At 41.2% G+C, this 25,404-nt stretch overlaps 1 protein-coding gene across 7 annotated transcripts in view; it reads right to left on the minus strand.

The window, feature by feature from the left end:
- LOC121269735 (dixin-like) overlaps positions 1 to 25,404 on the minus strand; it is a 129,914-nt gene that overhangs the window by 41,522 nt on the left and 62,988 nt on the right. For all 7 annotated transcript variants that reach the window (XR_005941399.1, XM_041174605.1, XM_041174606.1 and 4 more), the window contains one exon: positions 16,953 to 17,051. Coding sequence is in view for 6 of the 7 variants with exons in the window: in XM_041174605.1 (XP_041030539.1) it covers positions 16,953 to 17,051 (99 nt within the window). In the remaining variant the exon portion in view is untranslated. The remainder of the gene's footprint in view (positions 1 to 16,952; positions 17,052 to 25,404) is intronic.

Raw genomic sequence — 25,404 nt, forward strand, 5'->3', positions numbered from 1 at the left:
CAGATCAGCCATATGTTGGTGGCTTTGCAACAGATGCAGGGCAAGGTCTTGCTTGGGGAAGGGGAGAAGTGGCTTCAGGCAAGGGAGGAGGCTGCAGGACGAGAGCTGCAGTGGGGAAGGTGGGTAACCCAGGGTGTGTGTGGAGGCACATGTTGATCTGTGCAAGAGGCCTCAAGATGGTGAGAGCTGAGGAGGTAGTCTCCAGAGGAGATGAGGCCAGATGGACATTTGAGGGTATGTGTGTGAGAATGGGTGGTGATGCCCCTTGAGCTGGCAGTGAATGAGATGCCTGTGAATGTATGATGGGCTTGAGTGTGTGAGCTTAGAGTGGTAAGATGGTTGCCATACCCTGGCTGCACGGATGAGATCATTCATCCTCTATCTGCATTGGATGGCTAACTTCTTCTGTGCAATATTGGCACTGATCACCACTGCCATCGCCTACCAAGCCAGAGTGACAATGTAGCTGCCCCTCCTGCGGCCAGAGCGGGGGTAGAGGACATTACAGCAGGCCTCTAAGACATCCAAAAGGTGCTCGAGGGATGCAGTCTTTTTACTTTTCAGGGCCATGTTTTCTTTGATGCAGTCCTGGGCTGGAGGCACTGAGCGCAGCTGTACTTTAAATGTGGTGCCTGGTGTGATGAAGCGGCGAGGTGATGACATGGCGAGCAAATGAGAGCCCGCCCACTATGGAAACAGCGTGTTTTCCAGGAATGCATAAGTAATGCAGCAGGTTTGGGACAATACGGCGTGAAAACCCGCCGAAAATGACGTTTTACCTGCCCGCTACCGCCTTTAGTGCAAATCTGGGACGATTCCGCCCTTGGTGATGGTGTATAACTGCCTATTGTGCACCTCTCCTATTCCTTGTTACCATATTATGCGAAGTTGCTTGTGTATGTGGACACCAAGTAAGGATCTGCTTGGGTATCAATGTGATGGTTCTCAAGGTTAAAGAGTTCATCATCCTGTATTGTTAATGCTTACACAAAACGAGTAGCCCCTTGGGTATGAAGCACTGGAAGGTTGCTTTTGCCCATGGGACCAAATTAAAGCAAGGTTGATTGAAAAGGAGTCTTAAAATGGAAGAAAAAGTAGGCTTGTTAAAATTTCTCTGCATCTCCTAAAATTGCTTCACATCCTGGATGCCATTTGCCTCTAGATATTTTGACTCATATACTTACTTCAAGATAGTTTATATTATTCAATTAAATACTAAAACAAAATGTGCATGCTCTAGCAGCAGAAAACTAAACTCACCAATTTGAATACCATCTTCTTCGATGAACTATCTATTCACAACAATACATAGAAACATAGAAACTAGGAGCAGGAGTAGGCCATTCGGCCCTTCGAGCCTACTCCGCCATTCATTATGATCATGGCTGATCATCCAACTCAATAGCCTGCTCCCTCTTTCGCCCCATACCCTTTGATCCCTTTCACCCCAAGAGCTATATCTAACTCCTTCATGAAAGCATACAATGTTTTGGTCTCAACTACTTTCTGTGGTAACGAATTCCACAGGCTCACCATTCTCTGAGTGAAGAAATTTCTCCTCATCTCAGTCCGAAATGGTCTACCCCATATCCTCAGACTGTGATCCCTAGTTCTGGACTCCCTCGCCATTGGGAACATCCTTCCTGCATCTACCCTGTCTAGTCCTGTTAGAATTTTATCGGTTTTTATGAGATCCCCCCTCATTCTTCTGAACTCCAGCGAATATAATCCTAATCGACTCAATGGCTCCTCATATGTCAGTCCCGCCATCCCAGGAATCAGTCGGGTAAACCTTCGCTGCACTCCCTCTACAGCAAGTACAGCCTTCCTAGGTAGGGAGACCAAAACTGCATACAATATTCCAGTTGTGGTCTCACCAAGGCCCTGTACAATTACAGCAAGACATCCCTGTTCCTGTACTCGAATCCTCTGGCTATGAAGGCCAACATACCATTTGCCTTTTTTACCGCCTGCTGCACCTGCATGCTTATCTTCAGCGACTTTTGTACAAGGACACCCAGGTCTCATTGCACATTCCTTTCTCTCAATTTATAGTCATTCAGATAATAATCTGCCTTCCTGCTTTTGCTACCAAAATGGATAACCTCACAGTTATCCACATTATACTGCATCTGATATGCATTTGCTCACCTCACTCAGCTTGCCCAAATCACACTGAAGCATCTCCGAATCCTCCTCACAGCTCACCTTCCCACCCAGCTTTGTGTCATCTGCAAATTTGGAGATATTACATTTAATTCCCTCAACTAAATCATTAATATATATTGTGAATAACTGGGGTCCCAGCACCGATCCCTGCGGTACCCCACTAGTCACTGCCTGCCATTCGGAAGAAGACCCGTTTACTCCTACTCTTTGTTTCCTGTCTGCCAACCAGTTTTCTATCCATCTCAATACACTACCCCATGCGCTTTAATTTTACATGCCAATCCCTTATGTGGGACTTTGTCGAAAGCCTTCTGAAAGTCCAAATAAACCACATCCACTGGCTCCCCCTCATCAACTCTACTAGTCACATCCTCGAAAAATTCCAGTAGATTTGTCAAGCATGATTTCCCTTTCATAAATCCATGCTGACTCTGTCCGATTCTGCCACTGTTTTCCAAGTGTTCAACTATTAAATCTTTTATAATGGACTCTAGAATTTTCCCCACGACAGACGTCAAGCTGACTGGTCTATAATTCCCCGTTTTCCCTCTGCCTCCCTTTTTACATTAGCTACCCTCCAATCTGTAGGAACTGTTCCAGAGCCTATAGAATCTCGGAAGATGACCACCAATGCATCCACTATTTCTAGGGACACTTCCTTAAGTACTCTGGGATGTAGATTATCAGGCCCTAGGAATTTATCGGCCTTCAATCCCATCAATTTCCCCAACACCATTTCCCTACTAATACTAATTTCTTTCAGTTCCTCCCTCTCACTAAACCCTGTGTTCCCCAACATTTTACAATTCACTGACCATTGTTCAGTGGTCATTTAAAGTTTTCAGTGAGTCTGCTGAATGGGGCATTGTGTGAAAGAGTACTCAATCAAGGTCAAGGTTTGCAGTTTCAAGAAGAAAAGAGAAACTAGAAGGGCAGAAGAGTCTCGCTAAACAGTCAGTCAGAGGAAGTCATGTCTCAAATTGATGATGATTCAATGTTTCAAATTATCCTACCTCCATCAGAGTGACTGATGAAAGAAGGCCAAAGCGTCGGACTCAACGTGGTAATAAACTGGAAAGAAATACATAAATGAACAGATACTATGTGCTTTTGAGTTCGACAAAAAAAATATTTAGTGGATTTTACCGCTTACATCATGAGTCAACTAGGTGAGTCACTCATGAAATATTCATCCTATCACATGTGGTATTTTATTTATGGACTGCTTAATAACATTACTTTGTTTCTAGGGCATTGCTTTGAATTATCAATGTGCAAAACATGAGACTGAGAAAAAAACTCAGAAATTGCAAAATGAAATATACAGTGCAAAGGAGATTGCATATAAAAGTAGCATTTTTGTGTACTTCATAAGATTGGTAGCTGCGGGTGGCCCCCGAGACAGTGCCACCCAGGTTAATATATTCATAATTATATGTACTAGACATTGAATGTTAACTCACAGAAACTGGAGCTAGGACACAAATATTTAAAGAGAAGTATGAGCTTTGGTTCAAATAAGGTCAGTTATTAGTTTTAGTCTCTATGCCTTAACCACCTTTATAGCTATTAAAATGTGATATTACTGTACAAATCATTTCAATATTAACGTTAAGATATATACAAAAATAGAAATTAATGGAGTAATCGAGCAATCATACAACTATTCACACTATTTTTATTGCGTTATAACTTCCTTCTTTATTCAAAAAAAAACAAGCAGAAAAATGATTTCATAAAATTCAAATTAAAAATAAGGAAGTCAGCAATCAGGGAGCAATGTTACATGGGTTTAGGGAACAGATCCAGCCCAGGTTCAATGGGCTGAATGGTCTTCTTCTGTGCTGTCACCATTCTAGATTCTATGATAATCCCTTTTTTGAACCCCCGTCTCCAAATTCCTACATTTACAGAAAGGCTCTCAGTAGAGTGCTAAGTTTTAACTGATGTGAATAGATAGATAAAGTTTAATTTAACTGTTTTTTTCACATCTGCATTCTGAAACTTAACCTGATAAATTATTATTGGTCTCTGTGGACTGGTGTTTTTTTAAAGCAACGTAATAGGAAAATAGAAGCGTTTCAACAAAAGAAGAATTTATGTAGGAAGGCAGTTATTGATTTCCCTTGGAAACTATCTTCAACAGGAGGGTAATGAGTCTTTTTCCCATAAAACAAACAATTTGTAAATAGTGAACTATTCCTTGTAAAGAAAAAACTGCAATGATTTCTTATAAGGAGCACTGTACTGGTAAAAAGGCAGGACATTGCATTTATATACAAAAAAAGGGATCCAAACTGCTCTTTATACAGATTTGTTGTGAAGATGTTTTGAACGTAAAATACACTCCTTGCATATTTCAAGCATTTTTATATGAGAAAGCAAAATAAGGAATCTATTACTGCTCATGTGCCCTATATAATGCTAGCCCTGTGTATGGAAATATTCAGCACAAAAAGGAGAGACTAGCAGTTCAAATCTAAATGTAGGTTAATGCAAACTGAGAGACATTTTGTTCAGACCTTAGTAAAGGCTTATGCAGATGAAGGGTTTAAAGCTTTTAAACTGATTGATTCTGGATATAAATAGTGGCACCATTATTGCAGACAGGATACAAATCATGCTATTTTATTTGGTTAATATCAATAAGATAGAGATAGTCTGAGGAAACAAAGGTCAAGGTAAATTATCATTTATTTTTGTCTAAATGCGTTTAGGTATGTAGATACTCTTTCAGAAGATGTTAAAAATACTAAACAATATTTTGCTGAATCTAGCTGCTGCTGTCTCTTTCCTGAAATATCAGTGCACAAACATTGGCAGATAGTTAGAGTACTGAGACAGATGAAAAACACTGCAGCTATAATAGTAGTGCAGCTATAATAGTACAGTTTCTCATTATTTAAAAAGCTCCTACCATTTGATCTGTAGTCCTCCCATTGTCCCCTCTGACCCTCAGCTTCACAACAAGTTACACTCTTCATTTAGCCACAGTGCCTGTCTGCTCGTTTCCAGCTCTTGTTACACGTAGATCCAACATAAACACGGTCTGAAAAGACTGCTTAAAATGGGAAGCAGTTTCTTCCAGCACCCAGTTCCAGAAGCTTATGTTGAAAACATACTGCCTATTTTGCTTGGTCGTTTTCTATTTTGAGCCGTTTTCTTTGATATGACTTTTTCTTTTCATGGTATATCCAGTCTCAGTAACTTCAGTCACAACCCTTCACTTACGTCCAGTTTCCACTTTGTGGAAACAACTGCTCAAAATTGGAAACAGCTTTCTCTCAACATTTGGCTCATGAGGCCAGTATTTCAAACGCACTGCCTCTCTACTGCTTTGCCTTCTCTGTTGTCAAACATATCCAATGCACAACAGTCACTGTTCATTTACTTCACACCACAGGGATAAAACAGAATTTTGCTTATGAAGGGAAGGGGTGGGGCTTGAAACTAATTAGGGTGGATTACGCACTGGCATGGGATTTAGTATGTTTTGTCCTTAGCTGATGTTAATCATTATTGTTGCCATTTCTAATAAGGTGACTCAGATTTCTATGCCTTTATGAATGGTGTTAAGGAATACAACACAAATTTACAGCAGCCAGTACAGGCCCCTAACCACAATTCTGCAGCATAATCAGGGTATTTCTCCTGCAGATTTTGACACAAATTGTAATCCTGGACTACAGGAGAGCATGTACTAAATTCCACAGTTTAAAATGTTTAGCGCCTTCAATGCTGTCTAATGAAATATATATAACATAATTAAAGCCAAAGCCATTCCTATTCCACAGTGTGGTCAAGGGTCTGTTTAGATCAATTAAAGATCAAAGCATAAAGAATAAAAGAATATGTTAATCTTTGAAGTGATATCAGAGGTAAGATCTCCTCAAACTATTGTTAACAAAAACACACTTTTCCTTTTTAAACGTTTTTCTAATTCCCACTGCACCACCCCACCCTTTCTTTTGAAGGCTCAGATTCTTACTGACAGGAGCTAGCAGCAAGCTGGTACCTTGTCCAAACAGCGTTCAATGCAGTGTCTGACAGACACCCCTGGTGCTTACAAAACAATTCTAAAGTACGTTGTAAAATACTGCACTTGGGCATTCCATAGAATCATGTAAGTTAGGCAGCTAGAATATTTCATAGAAATTGCTGGATTTACTACGCAAGGACAAAAGCTATATTTTAATGACATTAAATGCACTGTGTAAGAGAACTCAGAACTCTTTTTGCAGTAGGGTTATATGAGTTACCACAATGTTAAAATAACCACTTTCAAAGGCCTCAATGGACAGATATTGTTTATGAAGCAAGGAACTAGATGGTCTGCGTGCTTTCCCATCATGAAAGGTTCTATTGAAAGGTAACACCTATGCCCCAGAAAAGAATATTTTCTTCTGTTTCCCTTTTTTGTGTTTTTTCCGTGCCACTTGATATGCCCAAGGGGACATCCAAATGGCCTGGTTCCAGGACTTCACCAATGTCACCACTTGAGGTTCCTGAATAACCAACTCAGTTTCCAGGTTCACAAATCAATACCAGGAATTTAGAAGATGATGACTGGTATGCTCAAATCAGAACCACAAAAAAAGTCAGTGTTGTTGGGACAGGAAGGAAAATGAGAATTTTGTCCAGGACAACAAAAAAAAAATGAGAATCCACAGAGCACAGCTAATATTTTAGTCCATGGCAGGTAAATGTGAGACTTTGAAAATACAACAAAGGAAACTATTCTCAGACAACACAAACCTTTACAGTGATTCTCAAGTCATGCCTACAATATTATACAAAGTCTAGTCATAGAATTAGGGAGCAGGCTCAACATTATTTCATTGTTAAGAATAAGCTACAGAATGAAGCATGGATTTGTCACAAAATTGAAAGAAATAATAAGTCAATGTTGGCAATATTTCCGGTGGGACTGACCCTCCTGTGAAATAAAAATTTGGATTTGTTTTAAATTTGAACCTAGTTTTTAGCCATTCTTTAAATCTTTTTTGAAATTGTTTATACAATTTTTGGCCCTAGCTTCTCACTTACTCTCATAAAGGCTAGTGCTGGAGCAAATGAATTGGCTGCTATTGATTTTGTATTCTTTGCAAGCTCGCTGATTTGCTTAACAATGACACAGCCAGCTACCAGTATTGATGCTACCAGGGTACAAAGGGGTCACTATGTTCAGAAAGAAGGAAAAAACAAGCAAAGCTTTACTCGCCTCAGGAAAGCATAACTCATGAAAAAAAAATGAACATTTGAGGATTGCAGCATCTTTTCTGCAGTGACTTTTTTAAAAAATCCTGAATGCTGTAAATCAAATTTACAACCAGTGGTTCTGCACACACACAAAAAAAATCTTTACCTGACAGCTCATTTTTATTTTAGCTCTCATGAAACTCCAGCCAGAAAAGCCCGCAGCAAAAATATTCTTTCCTTCTACCTTTGACGTTCTGCAACGGATCTTTCATTTCCCTCCTTGTAGGAGAGCTCCTCGAACTCTACTAAGTAACTCTTTCTATGCAATTCACCTTAAATTAAGAATTTGTTGTGTTAAGACCTGTAGACATCAGGCAGCATCCTAACCACCCTCCATGCTACAGTGTTCTAGTATACCACCCTGCTGTGCAAGCAGGAGAACTAGTTCTGCACAACACTAAATCACATCTGTTTGGTTTCAGATAATTGCCTATTCTTCATGTTCTGATCTTCACTTCTTAGCCCAAATTCTTCCTTTCAAGATATTTATGGAATCTTATTCTTCCCAGATATTTGGTACTTAAAGCACCAGAGTGATACAACAAAGCTAGAAGAGGAAATTCTGTATCCAATACCAATAATTTAAAATTGCATAGCACAACAGAAGCCATTTCCAATAATAACACAATCTGTCCGATGCCACATGTGCAGTCAGTTTTGCTTGGCACTGATTGAGACTGGAGTAACTGTGAAACGTCAGTCTCACAGTCAAGACAGACAGCCTGGGTCTGCTATCCAGTCGTGGAGCTGAATGCAAGAACAAAAATCAATAATGTCTGCAGGCCTGCTTCAGAAAATTAACTCCCACCCAACTGTTTAAAAATAGTAAAATCAACATGAGTTCGACACAAAATTATATATCGTAAATATATTTTTTTAACTGACTTAGGGCCATGGCACCATTTTATTTTTAACCACATCAATAAACAAAATAAACAGATTGTCAAAAACATTTACAATGGATTAGATCCAGGCAATTTGCATTCACGGGGCATTTTTCACAACCTCAGGATATCTCAAATCACTTCAAGGCCGATGATTTGCTCACTGATGCTCAGTCAGGGTTCTGTCAGGGCCACCTTGGCTGTGGACAAAGAGCTGAATTCCAGAATTCAAGTCAGAGCGACTGCTTTTCACATCAAGGCTGCATTTGGCAAAGTGTGGCATCAAGAAGCCCTGACAAAATTGAAGTCCATTGGAATCATAGAACCATAGAATGGTTACAGTACAGAAGGTGGCTATTTGGCCCATTGTGTCTGTGCTGGCTCCCTGAAAGAGCAATTCATCTAATGCCACTCCTCTGCCTCTCCCCTGCAGCCCTGGAAATTCTTCCTTTTCAGATAATAATCCAATTGTCTTTTAAAGGTCTCTATTGAGCCTGCTTCCACCACACTCTCTGGTCATGGAATATGCAAGGGAAAAATTCCACTGGCTGGAGTCACACCTAGCACAAAGGAAGATAGTTGTGGTTGTTGTGGGCCAATCATCTCAGTTTCAGGACATTGGTGCAGGAATTCCTCAGGGTACATACATATGTACGAATTAGGAGTAGGCCACTCAGCCCCTGAGCCTGCTCCATCATTCAAAAAGATCATGGCTGATCTGCTGTAACTTCAACTCCACACGCACCCCCTTGCTTATCAAGAATCTATCTACGTCTGCTTTAAAAACATTCAAAGGCTCTGCTTCCACCACCTTTTGAGGAAGAGTGTTCCAAAGACTCAAGCCCCTCAAAGAAAAAAAATTCTCCTCATCTCTGTCTTAAATGGGCATTTATTTTTCATCAGTGACGCCTAGTTCTAGATTCTCCCATAAGAAACATCCTTTCCACATCCACCCTGTCAAAACCTCTCAGGACCTTATATGTTTCAATCAAATCACCTCCTACTCTTCTAAACTACAGCAGATACAAGCCTAACCTGTCCAACCTTTCCTCATAAGACAACCTGCCCATTCCAGGTATTAGTCTAGCAAATCTTCTCTGAACTGCTTCCAACGCATTTACATCCTTCCTTAAATAAGGAGACCAATATTGTGCACAGTCCTCCAGATGTGGTCTCACCAATGCCCTGCATAACTGAAGGACAATCTCTCTACTTTGGTATTCAATTCCATTCGCAATAAACAATAACATTCCATTACTTGCAATAAACAATAACATTCTATTAGTTTTCCTAATTACTTGCTGTACCTACATACTAACATTTTGTGATTCATGCACTAGGACACCAGAACCCTCTGCATCTCAGAGCTCTGCAATCTCTCACCATTTAGATAATATGCTTCTTTTCTATTCTTCCTGAACATTATACTCCACTTCATACTCACTTTATGCTCACATTATACTCCATATGCCAGATCTTTGCCTACTTACTTTATCTATCTATATCCCTTCGTAGCCTCCTAATATTCTCTTCACAACTTACTTTCTTACCTATCTTTGTATTATCAGCAAATTAGCAACCACACTTTTGGTTCCTTTATCCAAGTCATTTACATAAATTGTAAAAAGTTGAGGGCCCAGCATTGGACCCTTCAACACACCACTCGCTACATCTTGCCAACCAGAAAATGACCCATTTATGCCTACTCTCGTTTCCTTGTTAGCTAGCCAATCTTGTTTCCATGCCAATATGTTACCCCCTAAGCCATGAGCTTTTATTTTCTGCAATAACCTTTGATGTGGCACCTTATCAAATGCCTACTGGGAATCTAAGTACAGTGCATCCACCAGTTCCCCTTTATCCACTGCACATTTAATTCTGCGATAAATTGGTTAAACATGATTTCTTATCACAAAACCATGTTGACTGTGCCTTCTAACCTTGAATTTATCTAAGTGCTCTGCTATAATGTCTTTAAAAATAGCTTGTAACATTTTCCCTATGACAGCTAACTGGCCTGGAGTTTCCTGCTTTCTGTCTCCCTCCCTTTTTGAATAAAGGAGTTACATTTGCTATTTTCCAACCTAATGGAATCTTTCCTGAGTCTAGGAATTTTGGAAAATTAAAACCAATGCATCAACTATCTCACTAGCCACTTCTTTTAAGGCCCTAGGATGAAGTCCATCTTCAGCTATTTCATCAGTAAGGTCAGAAGTGGGGATACTCGATGTTCAGTATCACAGATACTGAAGCAGTCCATGCCAATATAGAGCAAGACCTAAACAATATTCAGGACTGGGCTGATAAGTGGCATGCACATTTGTGCCACACAAGTGCCAGGTAATGACCATCCCCGTCAAGCGAGAATCTAACCATCCCCTCTTGACAATCAATCTTGACCATCGCTGAATCCCCCACCATCAACATCCTCCGGGTTAACAATGACCAGTAACTAAACTGAACCAGCCAAATGAATACTATGGCTACGAGGGTAAGTCAGAGGTTGGGAATCTGAGGTGAGTAACTCACATCATAAATCTCCAAAGCCTATCTACCATTTACAAGTCACATATCGGGAGTGTGACAGAATACACTCCGCCTGAATTGATAAGCGTAGCTCCAATAAGCTCGACACCATCCACGATAAAGAAGCCCACTTGATCAGCACCTCATCTACCAACTTAATTATTCACTCCTTCCACCACCAACGCACAGTGGCAGCACTGTGTACAACTTGCACTGCAACAACCCACCAAGGCTCCTTTGACAGCACCTTGCAAACCCATGACCTCTACCACATAAAAGGACAAGAACAGCAGACGCAAGGGAACACCACTACCTGTAAGTTCCCCTCCAAATCACACACCATCCTGACTTGGAACCATATCACTGTTCCTTCTCAGTCGCTAGATCAAAATCCTGGAACTCCCTTCCCAGCACCTGCACCAGATGGACTGAAGCAGCTCAAGAAAACAGCTCACCACCACCTTCTCAAGGGCAATCACGGATGGGCAAAAAATGTTAGCCTAGTCAGGGATGCCCACATCCCATGAAAGAATTTTTAAAAATACCTTTTTAAGTGCAGTCACTGTTGGAAAACACAGTAGACAAGATTCCACAAATAGCAAAGAGATAAACAACCAGACAATCGGCATGAGTGACGTTAGTTGATGGATAAATATGTTCATGATATCTGAACTCCCCTGTTCTTTAAGTACTGCCAGATACTGTTAATACCATTGAACCAGGTCAATGACTAACTAGAGCGCCCTAGAAATTAATATTTCCCCATTTTAAAAAAAATGCATTTAAAACACTGCCCAATTGAACTGGCTCATGATAGCTTTTGCATTTGGTGTCATACACAATGTTTGAAATGGACATATTTTGGGCTGTGGAATTTCCACTTTGGGCACAATGTGTTTAATAAATAGCAGTAGGCTCCTCCTTCAACACCAATTCCTATTTGTGACAAAGTTAGAGAAGCTAACGAGCTTGGACATCAGTAGTATTTGTAAACAAACCTCACAGAAGCAAAATTTAATCTCAGAACCCAAACTGTAATACTAAAAAAGCAAGCTTTCAGTGAAGTCTTGCCCGTAACAAAGGCTTTAATTATCAATTTGGAGTGACGCTTACACCATGCAGTGCTGCAATAGAGTTCCTAAAGACACAGCTACAAGTTTCTTAGTATTCAATCCAATTTGGTTACAATATTATTAACCCTTTACTATACTCCCCTAACCTCTCCAACACTTCTCCCCACAACACATACACTTAATTTTCTCATGTCTCTTCTGACTTGCTGGAATACAATTCCAATGGGACTGGCAACCCTTCAACCTAGGTGGCCATTCTTCATGTATGAGCCTAGGCAATTAGTGCCATTGGACCATTTTACTATACAGGGCATAAGTCATGCCCAGTCATCTCCTGATTGATGTCAACATATGTACATTTTCCCATTATGGAGCATTACTAATGCTTAGGAACAGGAACCTAAAGATGTTAAGGCCAACTGCAGACCATATCTGCCGTCCTGACTGTGATTAGCTAACTGATCGGAGATCAGAGGTTGAATCTGGAGCCTCTGGCCTTTAAAGGTTCTGGTACCAAAATAATTTGTTCAATAATGCTTCTGTAATATAATTAAATTGAGTAATAAAATCACAAGATGTTGAATTTCTTTAAAGAATAAAGATTTCTGTAAGTTTCTCCAGTTCTATTGGAAATTGGCAGAAAATAATTTCCATAGAGCTATGGACACTAAAATATTGAAACAACTATCATTGTACAAAGGGTGCATTGAAATTAATTAAAGTTGAAAGTGAATACAAATATCTTTTAGGGTTAGACTTAATATGTTTATTAACAGGACAGCTTAGGGTTAAAAAGGTGAATAAAGGAATTTAAGCTCTTGAAAGATTCAAGCAAAAATTTGCGCCAAGTCCTCATTTTGCAGAAATTGTCCCATTTCCAGATTTTTAAAATAGCATGGAACTGCATCACAGCTGTCTTCAATTAAAGACAATCCTGGGGGAAGTATGCCCCAGATTGCAGTAACATGAAATGGTTCTGAATTAGTTTTTATTTTTAAATATTAGCAACTTTGTGAGAGCTTTTTTTCACTGTTACATACATAAAGATTTCCTGTTACTTCTATTGTATCCCCAATCCAATGTGGCCTGGCACCAAGTTTTTTTTTAAAAACTCTTCTCTACTCATCTAACCCATCTGAGCACACTCACTGCCCAGGAAGAGTTTCAGATTCTAACCAGATTGCACATTTGATTGAACAAAAAAGACTAGATGGGTCACAGACTGTTAATTAAGAAAGAAACAAGATTGCTGCAGGGCTCAAAGCCAATTTATTTTTTTCTTTTCTTCTGCCCCAAGGATTCTTTCCTCAGATTTTCTTTTCTGTCCTCTTCTCCTGAATCTGGTGATACCCTCACAAGAGTACCAATCTCACAGGCACAGAGCACCCTCTAATATTTCACCCAAGTGACCATTCATGAAAGAAACTCACCAGTGAATGCCAACTGGTTATCTGATCATGGAATACGCAACGCAGTAATTTAATTCCACTGGTGGGCCCACAAGCCAGGGATGAAACCCCTTTGGCGGTCAGCAGGACCCCAGGCCAATTAATTAGCTGCTGCAGGGGTGACCCTCCCGATTAAGGCCGGCCCCCAAGAGCCCAAGAGTTGCCAACCAATCAGAGGGTCAGCAGCACCACCAGAGTGGTGACCACAGTCCACAGTACCAGCAGTGGTTGGCGGGGGGGGGGGGAGACACGACACTGTGATGGACTTGCAACATCACAATCAAGTAAGTGGAAACTGAGGGTGCCGGGGTCTACCTGACTTGTCCTGGTGCCTGGTGATTTGGAGAGTGGAGGTGCTTGAGTTAGTGAGAGCAGGTGGCACCGTTGTTGCAGGGGTTGGGGGCCCCTCCGTGGGCCAAGGAGTGTCCAAAAAGGGCCATCACTCCAGAGGCTGTTAAAAGTCACTCCTCTGCTGATAAAAGGATCCCAAGGCTGATGGTGAAACATGAAACTAAGATGCAAATCCTTTTCTTAATAATTGGTTTACTATAGAATATAGCATCGCATATGTCTGCCTCCTACCTACTTACCTAATGTATCTTTATTAGTGCTCTAAGTACTTCATTAAGCAATGCCCTTCACCTATGTATCTTAATATAATTAACATACCATTAACACCCACCCCCTAACAATTAATAAAAGCCATTGGAGGTGGGAAGAGGCCTTTAACTGACCACTTAAGTGTCTCAGTTGGGCTGTGTGTGGGAGGGCTGACCACCTTCTTCCCCACTACTGGGGGATAGCATGGCAGCTGGAAGATGATGCGTACTCCACCTGTTGCTTTCCCTCTCCACTTTATGTGCACCCTACCTCCCAGTCCATCCCCAGAGGGCTGTTAAAATCCAGTCCAATTATTCTGTTCCCACCCAGCATCCACACATTTCCAATAGGATTCACTTTTAACAATGACAGTGGAAACTCTGACCATTTCTTCCTTCCCTAATTGTAGTCTATTTTAGCGCCCCCATAACAGAAATCAACTGATACTAAAGTTGTATTATTTGGTTGCTGACAATTGTATCTCTTTACAAACACCATCTATTATTCAAGTCAGAATAATGTCTAACAAAAACTGTACTTATTTTTGCATCACAGAAGAACTTCAAAGGATGCTGTGTAGATCAAAACTGTGGACAAACATAAAACAATGGTACTCAGTGATTACTTCTTCCACATATTTACTGCGGAAGATATGAGTAACAAATGCTCAATAATCAAAGGTAATGAAAGTAGGATTAACGGTTTTAACATCAGTGATAGACGCCCAAAACACACAGAAAGAACACTTTCAAATAGCACCTTATTTTGCAGAAGAACTATTTTGCAGAAAAAAGAAACAAATCAGATTTTTTTTTCATTTCTTCAAGGTATTCCTCTCAGCAAAGATGTTAATCCACACTATCCATACAACAGCTGCTTAAGAGATTTGTTGCTCTTATAGTTTGGTCTTTCACCCAAAACCATTTTTGTCTCTGAGTTTCCACTGAGTGAGCAAGATGAAAATTATGCCTTCATTACACTGAATTGCTTCTGTTGCTCATTTCAGCATCTACCAGAAGGACGCCATTGTACATTTCTAAATAATATTTTATTGGATGTCTTAAAATTCACTTGCTCTCAGGAATGTATTGTAAAGAAAAAACTCTAACAAAAACAAACTTGAGTTGAACTATTTGGAAAAGTTACAGAGAGCTAAATCATCTATAATAGATGCAAGACAAAAATAGTGATTTAAAAACTGAAAAGGGGCACATTAATCGTGAAACTTAAAAGAAAAGTCAGGCTGAGGGTGTAACAGGCAGCCAACTTGCTACTATCTATTTTCGCCTTGCAATATGCGTTAAAATTGCCCAAAATTGTCCAGGGACAGTGGGGTTAATCAACCTGCCAGAAAACCTCTAAATGGCATTTTAAAACAATTTGATAACACTGACTCCAAACAGACCACACCAGAAACACTATCGCAAACACCTTTCCAATAGCAGCACAGCTGACACTGCAACATACAAAAATGATACGTGCAAATCCCTATCTTAACACCTCACAGCACAACTCATCAGAAGTTCACACACTGCACTAGCCAAAAAACTGGATCATTTTACAGCTAAAGAATATTTTTTAGATTTCACATTTCAAACTCTGGAACCATAATTATTGCCAAGATAAGGCAGATTTAAACTGCTGTTTTCATCCTCGATTCGACCAATCCCTATTGTAACAGTTGGTTCTGTTCTAAACTAGTTTTTTCCAAAACAGCTATACCACATCTAAATGAAGAATAAACAATCTCCATGGGGAAACAGATCCTTATAGAACTCAGTTATTTTAACAAGATTCACCATTGTCCCCTGAAGATTGAAGCATGTATATGCGTGTCTGATGCACTTTTCAACTTCAAATTTTCTGTTCACATAACTTCTTTGAGGCTTTTTTCTGAACTTAATGGTAAGTACAGTGACAAAATAATGTGTAGTATGTTATTACTGTAACTTTATTTAGACTTAGATGAGTACATTATAATTCTAGGCTTTGGTTCAACCTCAAAAGTTACAACAGTTCAAAAGGCTATGGAGCTCCACCAATGACTTGGTTTATCTGCAGATTAGCGCAGCCACACAAATCAAAATGTTAACAGGTTTACCTCCTTACTCTCTACTGTGTTAATCGATCAGAGGTAGTGGTAAAAGGTTAGGGAGAGGAAAAATCAATTGGATCCCTGCTTCAGATCGCTCTTCAGGGACTACTGATGTATGTGAGCAAGCATGTGGATATCAAGAAGGAAAGAATTTGCACTTATATAGTGCCTTTCATAACCTCAAGATGTCCCAATGTACTTCAAGCCAATGAATTATTTCTGAAGTTTAGTCACTATTGCAGTGAAGGGAAATGCAGAAGCCATAAACAACAATGAGATAATTGACCAGAAAATATGCTTTAATGTTGGATGGAGAATAAATATTGGCCGTGATAAAGGGAGAACAAGTTATTCTTCACATAGTGTCAGGGATCTTTTAGATCCATTTGAAAATTCAGACCTGGCCTCAGTTTACCATCTCATCTGAATGACAGCGCCTCCAATAGTGAAGACAGGATTGGGCTCAGCTGAGTTGTCTTGCCCTCCACCCGACACTGACTGAATAACAGGGACAATTTTAATCTTGCTCATTTGGTGGAAACTGGACTGTGAGCCTCACCCACTAACATGCCATTCCCTTCCCACGGTCTTCAATTGTCAGATGGCAAGAGGCAATGATACTACCACAGAGTCTCGAGAAGAAAATGTTCTAGAGTCATGTTTGAACTGTAATTTAAATTCTACCTTTTAAATATTGCTTCTCAGAATATGTATTCTTTTTACAACAATCAGAGAAGAAAAACAATTTTATCTACTGATTTTACAAAACAGTGGAATTTCTGTAAGTTTCATAATGGAACAATTAAGACATTTAACCAAGCACATCAACAATGTAAATGGACTATGCTCATAAGAGTAAATCTAAGGGCAGTACAATCATAATGAGGAATCATAATACCTTGGGGAAAGTGGTGGAGATAAAGGTGTTTGTTGGCCCTCGTATTGCTGTACCATTGCCCGAACACTCCAAGAGGGACTTCCAATTTCCTCCTCAAAGCTACAGAAAGAAATAAAATGGTCATGCAGTGCTTCATTAGATATTGCAAATCTAATTAGCGAAACGCATATGCAATTTCTTGTCCATTCCCAAGCTTCAGAAATGATAGCATCTACAAGTTTATTTTCCTGGTATCCCGGGAAAGCGCTTAAATAGCAAAAACATCCAGTACTCATCAACTGGTGGTTATACTAATATTATACCAGCCAGCAGAGGGCACCTTTGTGACATTTTCTTCTTCACATACTATTTATAAAATAGTGTTTCCAGTAAATTATTTTGCTAAAATTAAAAGAAAAGCTCACATGCTAAAATACTCCTTATTCAATGTATAGCATTTAGGGGTCAAATGCAGCTATTGCTATCTGGGTGTTGTCCTTACTGCAAACAAATAAACTGACCTCAGTGAGGTCATTCATTATTATAAATTTCTGGCATTATGGATGTACCTTTTCTGAGGCTTCAGGAGCACCAGAACTGCATTACAGGACTCCAGCCTTTGAAATGTTTCTGGGCCCATATTGTGTGCTGGCACTTTCATGGTTCGGGGAGGAACCACCAGCAATGGCAACAGGCCAGATATGCTCAAATTACTCTTTTAAATTTGAAGGATGGCCTTAAATATCTATTCCAATATACTGTTTGTGAATGCAACCTTGGGGTGTGGTGCACTGGTCATATCATACGCACAGCATGGCCCAATGCAGATGGCAAGCACGCCCACTGTTTGGTGCATTGGGTGCTCACCATATTATTGTCCACTTAAACATTAAAAGCGTTGATCCACAATTTTGTTTTTTTTTGAAGCCACACACAATTCCAAATCAGCCAGTTCCCAATATACATTGTGCAATGAAGTACAAAACAGAAGTTAATTGCATTTTCATATGGTTAGAATTTTCTTTTAAAAATATAAATATACACATATAAAAATTAACAGACAAGCCATCAGGGCCGCTTCCATTCATCTCCAAGCAGCCAATGCAAAGGTAGAATAGTCTAAAACCTGGGAACAAGCTGCCAGCCCACACCATCAGTTGTGTAATAATGCATTGCAAGGAATATCAAAAACATATAAGCACAATCTATACATGAATAGATAAGGAATGGAATGTTACTGCATAAATAACTACTCGATAAATATGAACTGTCTTCAAGTTTTTTTTTTAAATTATTCTCATTGAGTTTAGATTACAAGTACAACTTTCCATCTACATAATATTCCTGGGAGCCAGGAACGCCTAGTATGCAGATATGTGTTTCTATACAAACTGAACAATTAAATTGCTGGAAGAATAACAAAGGTAAGACATGTGTAAGGCTGCACAAGGTGTTTTGTCAGCTTTGTATAGAAGACAAATTATCTTTAATTGCCCTTTTTTCCCTGAAGATGTTTAAAAGAGGAGAAGCAGTTTTTATTGCTTCCTGTTTCACTGAACCTGATGTTGGGCAATCACTTCCCACTCCTCCTGATGCAGAATATGAGCTCCAGGCGCAATGACAAACACCTCACCTTTAAACGCTTGATTTTTACCATAAAAGGTGCAGCTGTGCAATTCTCCCAGTACCAGCCATCACACTTTGTACAGCAAGATCTGGAGTTTGAGTTGAGTGCATCTCTTACAGCATTTCTTATGCTTATGTCTCCCAATCATGGGGCAGGGAACCACTCAGCTACAGTTATGGTGGTGGATCATGAGGGAAAAATTAGAGTACAAGAGAATGCTAACTGGAAATATAAAGACATAAAGTAAGAGTTTCTATAGATATTTTAAAAAGAGTTAACAAAGTGAGCATTGGTCCAATAGAAAGTATGTCTGGGAAATTAATAATGGAAAATAAGGAGATGGCAGATGAATTGAAAAGGTATTTTACACCGGTCTTCACCATGAGGATACAAGTAACATCCCAGAAATAGCTGTAAATCAAGAAATAGAAGGGAGGGAGGAACTCAGGAAAACTACAATCACCGGGGAAGTGGTACTGAGGAAATTCTTGGAGCTGCGGGCTGACAAGTCCCCAGGTCTTGATGGACTTCATCTTAGGGTATTAAAAGAAGCGGCTCCTGAGCTAGTTGATGCGTTGGTTTTAATTTTCCAAAATTCCCTACATTCAGGGAAGGTCCCATGACATTGGAAAACAGCGAATATAACTCCTTTATTCAAAAAAGGGAGACAAAAAGCAAGAAACCACTGGCCAGTTAGCTTAATGTCCATCATCAGGAAAACGTTAGAAGCTATTATTAAAGACGTTATAGCAGGGCACTTAGATAAATTCAAGGTAATCAGGCAGAGGCAACATGGTTTTGTAAAAGAGAAATCATGTTAACCAATTTATTGGAGATCTTTGAAGAAGTAACATATGCTGTGGATAAAGGAGTACCTGTGAATATACTGTACTTTAGATTTCTCGAAGGCATTTGAAAAGGTGTCTCACCAAAGGTTATTGTTGAAAATATAAGCTCATGTTGTAGGTGGGGGGTACAGAGAGGTGGGACCAAGTCTGGAGAACCCTGGATGTCAAGGGACATTAAGGCTAGGATTAAGTAAAAAAGAGAAGCTTATGGCAGATACCGAGGGCTCATTGCGGTAGAATCCCTAGAGGACTATAACAAGTGCAGGGGGGAATCTTAAAAAGGAAATTAGGAAAGCTAAGAGAGTGCATGGGAAAGCATTGGTGGAGAGAATAAAGGAAATCCCAAAGTTTTTTAAATATATAAAGAGCAAGAGAATAACTAGAGAAAGTGTAGGGCCGATTAGGGACCATAGCGGTAATATGTGTGTGGACCCAGAAGATGTGGGTTCAGTCCTCAATGAATACTTTACATCGGTTTTCACAATGAAAAAGGATGATGCAGGTATAGACATCAGGGGACTGTGAAATATTAGAGAAAATTAACAAGGAGAGGAGGTACTAGCGGGTTTAGCAGCCTTAAAAATGGATAAATCCAGAGGCATGCATGAGATGTATCCCAGGCTGTTGAGGGACGCAAAGGAAGAGATATCAGGGGCCCTGGCAGTAATTTTCAAATCCTCTCTTGCCACAGGTGAGGTGCCAGAGGACTGGAAGACTGCTAACGTTGTCTCATTATTAAAAAAGGGAGGAAGGGATAGATTAGGAAATTACGGGCCAGTTAGTCTAACCTCGGTGGTGGGGAAGTTACAAGAAAGAATTCTGAGGGACAGAATATCTTTGCACTGGAGAGACATGGATTAAGCAGGAATAGTCGGCATGGTTTGTTAAGGGAAGGTCATGTTTGACAAATTTGATCGAATTTTTTGAGCAGGTAACCAGGAGTGTTGATGAAGGTAATGCATTTGATGTGGTCTACATGGACTTTGGCAAGGCTTTTGATAAGGTCCCTCATGGCAGACTGGTCAAAAAAGTAAGAGCCCATGGGATCCCAGGCAAAGTGGCAAGTTGGATCCAAAATTGGCTGAGAGGCAGGAAGCAGAGGGTGATGGTAGAGGGATGTTTCTGTGACTGGAAGTCTGTTTCCAGTGGGGTTCTGCAGGGCTTGGTGCTGGGCCCTTGCTGTTTGTGGTGTACATAAATGATTTAGATGTAAATGTATGGGGTATGATCAAGAAATTTGGGGATGACACGTAAGTTGGTAGGGTGGTAAATAGTGAGGAGGATAGTCATAAACTGCAGGAGGGTATCAATGGACTGGTCAGGTGGGCAGAGCAGTGGCAAATGGAATTTAACCTGGAAAAGTGTGAGGTAATGCACTTGGGGAGGGCTAACAAGGCAAGGGATTACACTGTGAATGGTAGGACCCTGGAAAGTACCGAGGATCAGAGTGACCGTGGTGTGCATATCCACAGAACCCTGAAGGTAGCAGGGCAGGTAGATAAGGTGGTTAAGAAGGCATATGGGATACTTGCCTTTATTAGCTAAAGCATAGCATACAAGAACAGGGAGGTTATGCTGGAACTGTATAAAACGCTGGTTAGGCCACAACTAGAGTACTGCGTGCAGTTCTAGTCACCACATTATAGGAAGGATGTGATTGCACTGGAGAGGGTGCAGAGGAGATTTACTAGGATGCTGCCTGGGCTGGAGGGTCTGAGCTATGAGGAAATTGGATAGGCTGGGGTTGTTTTCCTTGGAGCAGCAAAGGTTGAAAGGGGACCTGATAGAGGTGTATAAGACTATGAGGGGCATAAATAGGATGGATAGGAAGGCACTTTTTCCATTAGTAGAGGGATCAATAACCAGGGAGCATGGATTTAAGGTAAGAGGTAGAAGGCTAAGAGGGGAGTTGAGGAAAAATTTTTTCACCCAGAGGGCGGTGGGAGTCTGGAACTCACTGCCTGAAAGGGCGGTTGAGTCAGAAACTCTCATAACATTTAAGAAGTATTTAGATATTCACTTGCTTTGCCATAGCCTCCAGGGCTATGGGCCAAGTGCTGGAAACTGGGATTAGAGTAGTTAGACCTTTGTGGACCGGCGCAGACACCGGTGGGCTGAATGGCTGCCTCCTGTGCTGGAAACATCCATGAGTGCTAATATATTGGCATGGATAGAAGATTGGCCAGTTGGCAAGAATGAGAGAGTAGGCATCAATGGGTCATTTTCTGGTTGTCAAGATGTAACAGGCGGTACGCTACAGGGATCAGTGCTGGGCTTCAACTTTTTACAATTTATATAAATGACTTGGATGAAGGGACTGAAGGTATGGTTGCTAAACATGCTGATGACACAAAGATAGGTGAGAAAGTAAGTTGTGAAGAGGACATAAGAAGGCTACAAATCGATATAAATAGGTTCAATGATGGGCAAATGGGAGTATAATGTGGGAAAACGTGAAATTGTGCATTTTGGAAGGAAGAATCGAAAAGCATATTATCCAAATTGAGATACTTTTATCGCTTATACTTGAAGATATTTTTGTGGTTTATAGTTTGTATATTCTGTAGTAACGAGGATCAAGAAAGAAGGGCCCTAGAGTAATTGATTTAAAGGGGTAAGTAATGGCAGGAGAGCTCAAAGCTGTAGTGTGCTCCTCGTGCTCCATGTGGGAAGCCGGGGACATTTCCAGTGCCTGGGACCAGCATGTGTGTAGGAAACGTGTCCAGCTGCAGCTCCTGGAAGCTCGGGTTTCAGAGCTGGAAAGGCGGCTGGGGACACTGTGGAACATCCGCAAGTCTGAGAGCATCGTGGATAGCACAGTTAGAGAGGTAGTCACACCGCATCTGAAGGGACTTGAGGAAGAAAGGGAATGGGTGACCACCAGGCAGTCCAAGAGAAACAGCAAGTAGTTCAGGAATCCCCTGAGGTCCTGCTCACAAATCGGTATTCCATTTTGAAGGCTGATGAGGGCGCTGGTTCCTGGTGCAGTCAGAGCTACGCTTCTGGCACCACAAGCAGCTTGTCTGTACAGGAGGGGAGGAAGAGCAATAGTAATAGGGGATTCTTTAGTCAGGGGAACAGAATGGCGCAACTGTGGCCGTCAACATGACTCCAGGATTTGTGTTGCCTCCCTGGTGCCAGGGTCCAGGATGTCACTGAATGGCTGCAGGGTGTCCTGAAGGGGGAGGGTGATAAGTCAGAGGTCGTGGTAGATGTTGGTACCAGTGACATAGGTAGAAAGAGGGATGAGATCTTGCATCAAGAATTCAGGGAATTAGGCAGCAGACTAAAAACCTGTCCGGTTGTAATCTCTGCATTACTTCCAGTGCCACGTGCTAACGAGCACAGAAATAGGAGAATAGCACAGATGAATACGTGGCTTAAGAGTTGGTGAAGGAGGGAGGGTTTTAGACTCCTGGATCACTGGGACCATTTCTGGGGAAGGTGGGACCTGCACAAGCAAGACGGTCTACATCTGAATCAGAGCGGGACCAATGTCCTTGTGGGCGGGTTTGCTAGTGCTGGTGGGAGGAGTTTAAACTAATTTGGCAGGGGGAGGGGACACAGAATGTTAGCAGAATAGGGACACATCATAATACAGTAAAACAATCAAGTCAGAGGGAGTACAGCTGCATTAAGTTTCAAGGGAGTAAGGCAAGGCTAGATGGCCACTACTTTAATGCCAGGGGTATTACAGGTAAAACGGATGAGTTAAGGGTGAGGATTGATACGTGGAATTGTGATATAGTAGCCATCACAGAGACGTGGTTGAGGGAGGGGCAAGATTGGTGGCTCAACATTCCGGGATATAGAATCTTCAGGCCAGACCGGGGAGGGGATAAAAGAGGAGGCGGCGTTGCATTATTAGTTAAGGAGCCAGTTACTGCATTAAGGAAAGATGATATCTTGGAGGGGGCATCGAATGAAGCTTTGTGGGTAGAGCTTAGGAATAGAAAAGGGGCAGCCACATTATCATAGACCCCCTGATAGTCAGCGGGAAATTGAGGAGCAAATATGTACACAATTTGCAGAGGTGTGTAAAACCAATAAGTATAGGGTAATTATATTAGGTGATTTCAACTTTCCCAACATTAATTGGGATGGACATGGTGTTAAAGGTTTGGGTGGAGTGGATTTCTTGAAATGTGTACAGGAGAGCTTTTTAGGCCAATATGTAGAGGGTCCAACAAGGGACGGCGCAGTGCTGGACCTAATTCTGGGGAATGAAGCCAGACAGGTGGCTGAGGTGGTGATGGGGAAGCATTTTAGTGATAGCAACCACAACATGGTACAATTTAAGCTTGTTATGGACAAAGAAATAAACACGTTCCAAAAAAATGTTTTGGATTGGGGGAGAGCGGATTTTAGTAAAATAAGGCAGGATCTGGCCAAGGTAGAGTGGGAACAGCTACTTGTGGGGAAATCTACAGAAGAGCAGTGGGGGGAGTACAAAAAGAAAATGGGGAGGATACAGGCTCAACAAGTTCCTTCTAGGGTGATAGGAAGGAGTAACAAGCCCTGAGAACCATGGATGACCAGAGATATTCAGGATACCATGAGAAGGAAAAGAAAGGTACAAGGGGAGCAAATCAGCGGAGGCATTAGTGGAGTGCAGGAAGTGCAGGGTGGAGCTTAAGAAAGCAACTAGGACAGCAAAGAAGGTATATGAGAAAGCTCTGGCTGGTAAAAGTAGGGAAAATCCCAAGATATTCTATAAGTATATCAATGGGAAGAGGATAACCAGGGAAAGAGTAGGGCCCATTAGGGACCAAGGGGGAAATCTATGGGTGGAGCCAGAGAACATCGGTAGAGTGTTGAACGAATACTTCACATCCGTCTTCACCCAAGAGAATGAAGTATGGAACTCAGGGAGAGAGACCGCGAGGTTCTTGAGCAAATTGATACAGGGAGTGACAAGGCTTAAAAGTGGACAAATCTCCAGGTCCGGATGATTTGTTCCCAGACTGCTGAGGGAGGCAAGGGAGGAGATCGCAGGGGTTCTGACCCAAATTTTTAATTCCTCTCTGGCCACGGGGGAGGTGCCAGAGGACTAGAGAACAGCTAATGTGGTTCCGCTATTTAAGAAGGGTTGTAGAGATAAGCCAGGGAACTACAGACCAGTGAGTCTCACATCAGTGGTAGTGAAATTATTGGAGAAAATTCTGAAGGAGAGAATCTATCTCCACTTGAAGAGGCAAGGTTTGATCAGGGATAGTCAGCATGGCTTTGTCAGAAGGAAGTCATGCCTAACAAATTTGACTGAATTTTTTGAGGGGGTGACCAGGTGTGTAGATGAGGGTAGTGCAGTTGATGTAGTTTATAAGGATTTCGGCAAAGCCTTTGACAAGGTCCCACATGGGAGACTTATAAAGAAGGCAAATGCACATGGGATACAGGGTAATTTGATAAGGTGGATTCAAAATTGGCTTAGTTGTAGGAGACAAAAAGGGTGATGACAGAAGGATGCTTTAGTGACTGGAAGCCCGTGCCCAGTGGCATACCAGAGGGATCTGTGCTCGGTCCCCTATTATTCGTCATTTATATAAACTACATAGATGTCTATGTGAGGGGTAGGGTTAGTAAGTTTGTGGATGACGCAAAGATTGGCCGGGTGGTTAACAGTGAGGTTGAGTGTCTTGGGCTACAGGAAAATATAGACGGGATGGTCAAATGGGCAGATAAATGGCAGATGGAATTTAACCCTAAAAAGTGTGAGGTGATACACTTTGGAAGGAATAATTTGACAAGGAAGTATTCAATGAACGGCATGACACTAGGAAGTTCTGAGGGACAAAGGGACCCTTGACGTGTGTGTCCATAGATCTCTGAAGGCAGAGGGGCATATTAGTGGGATGGTGAAAAAGGCATATGGGACACTTGCCTTTATCAATCGAGGCATAGATTACAAAAGTAGGGAGGTCATGTTGGAGTTGCATAGAACCTTGGTGAGGCCACAACTGGAGTACTTTGTGCAGTTCTGGTCGCCACATTATAGGAA

The sequence above is a fragment of the Carcharodon carcharias genome, chromosome 25 (genome assembly GCF_017639515.1).
Source record: "Carcharodon carcharias isolate sCarCar2 chromosome 25, sCarCar2.pri, whole genome shotgun sequence".
Classification (NCBI taxonomy): domain Eukaryota; kingdom Metazoa; phylum Chordata; class Chondrichthyes; order Lamniformes; family Lamnidae; genus Carcharodon; species Carcharodon carcharias.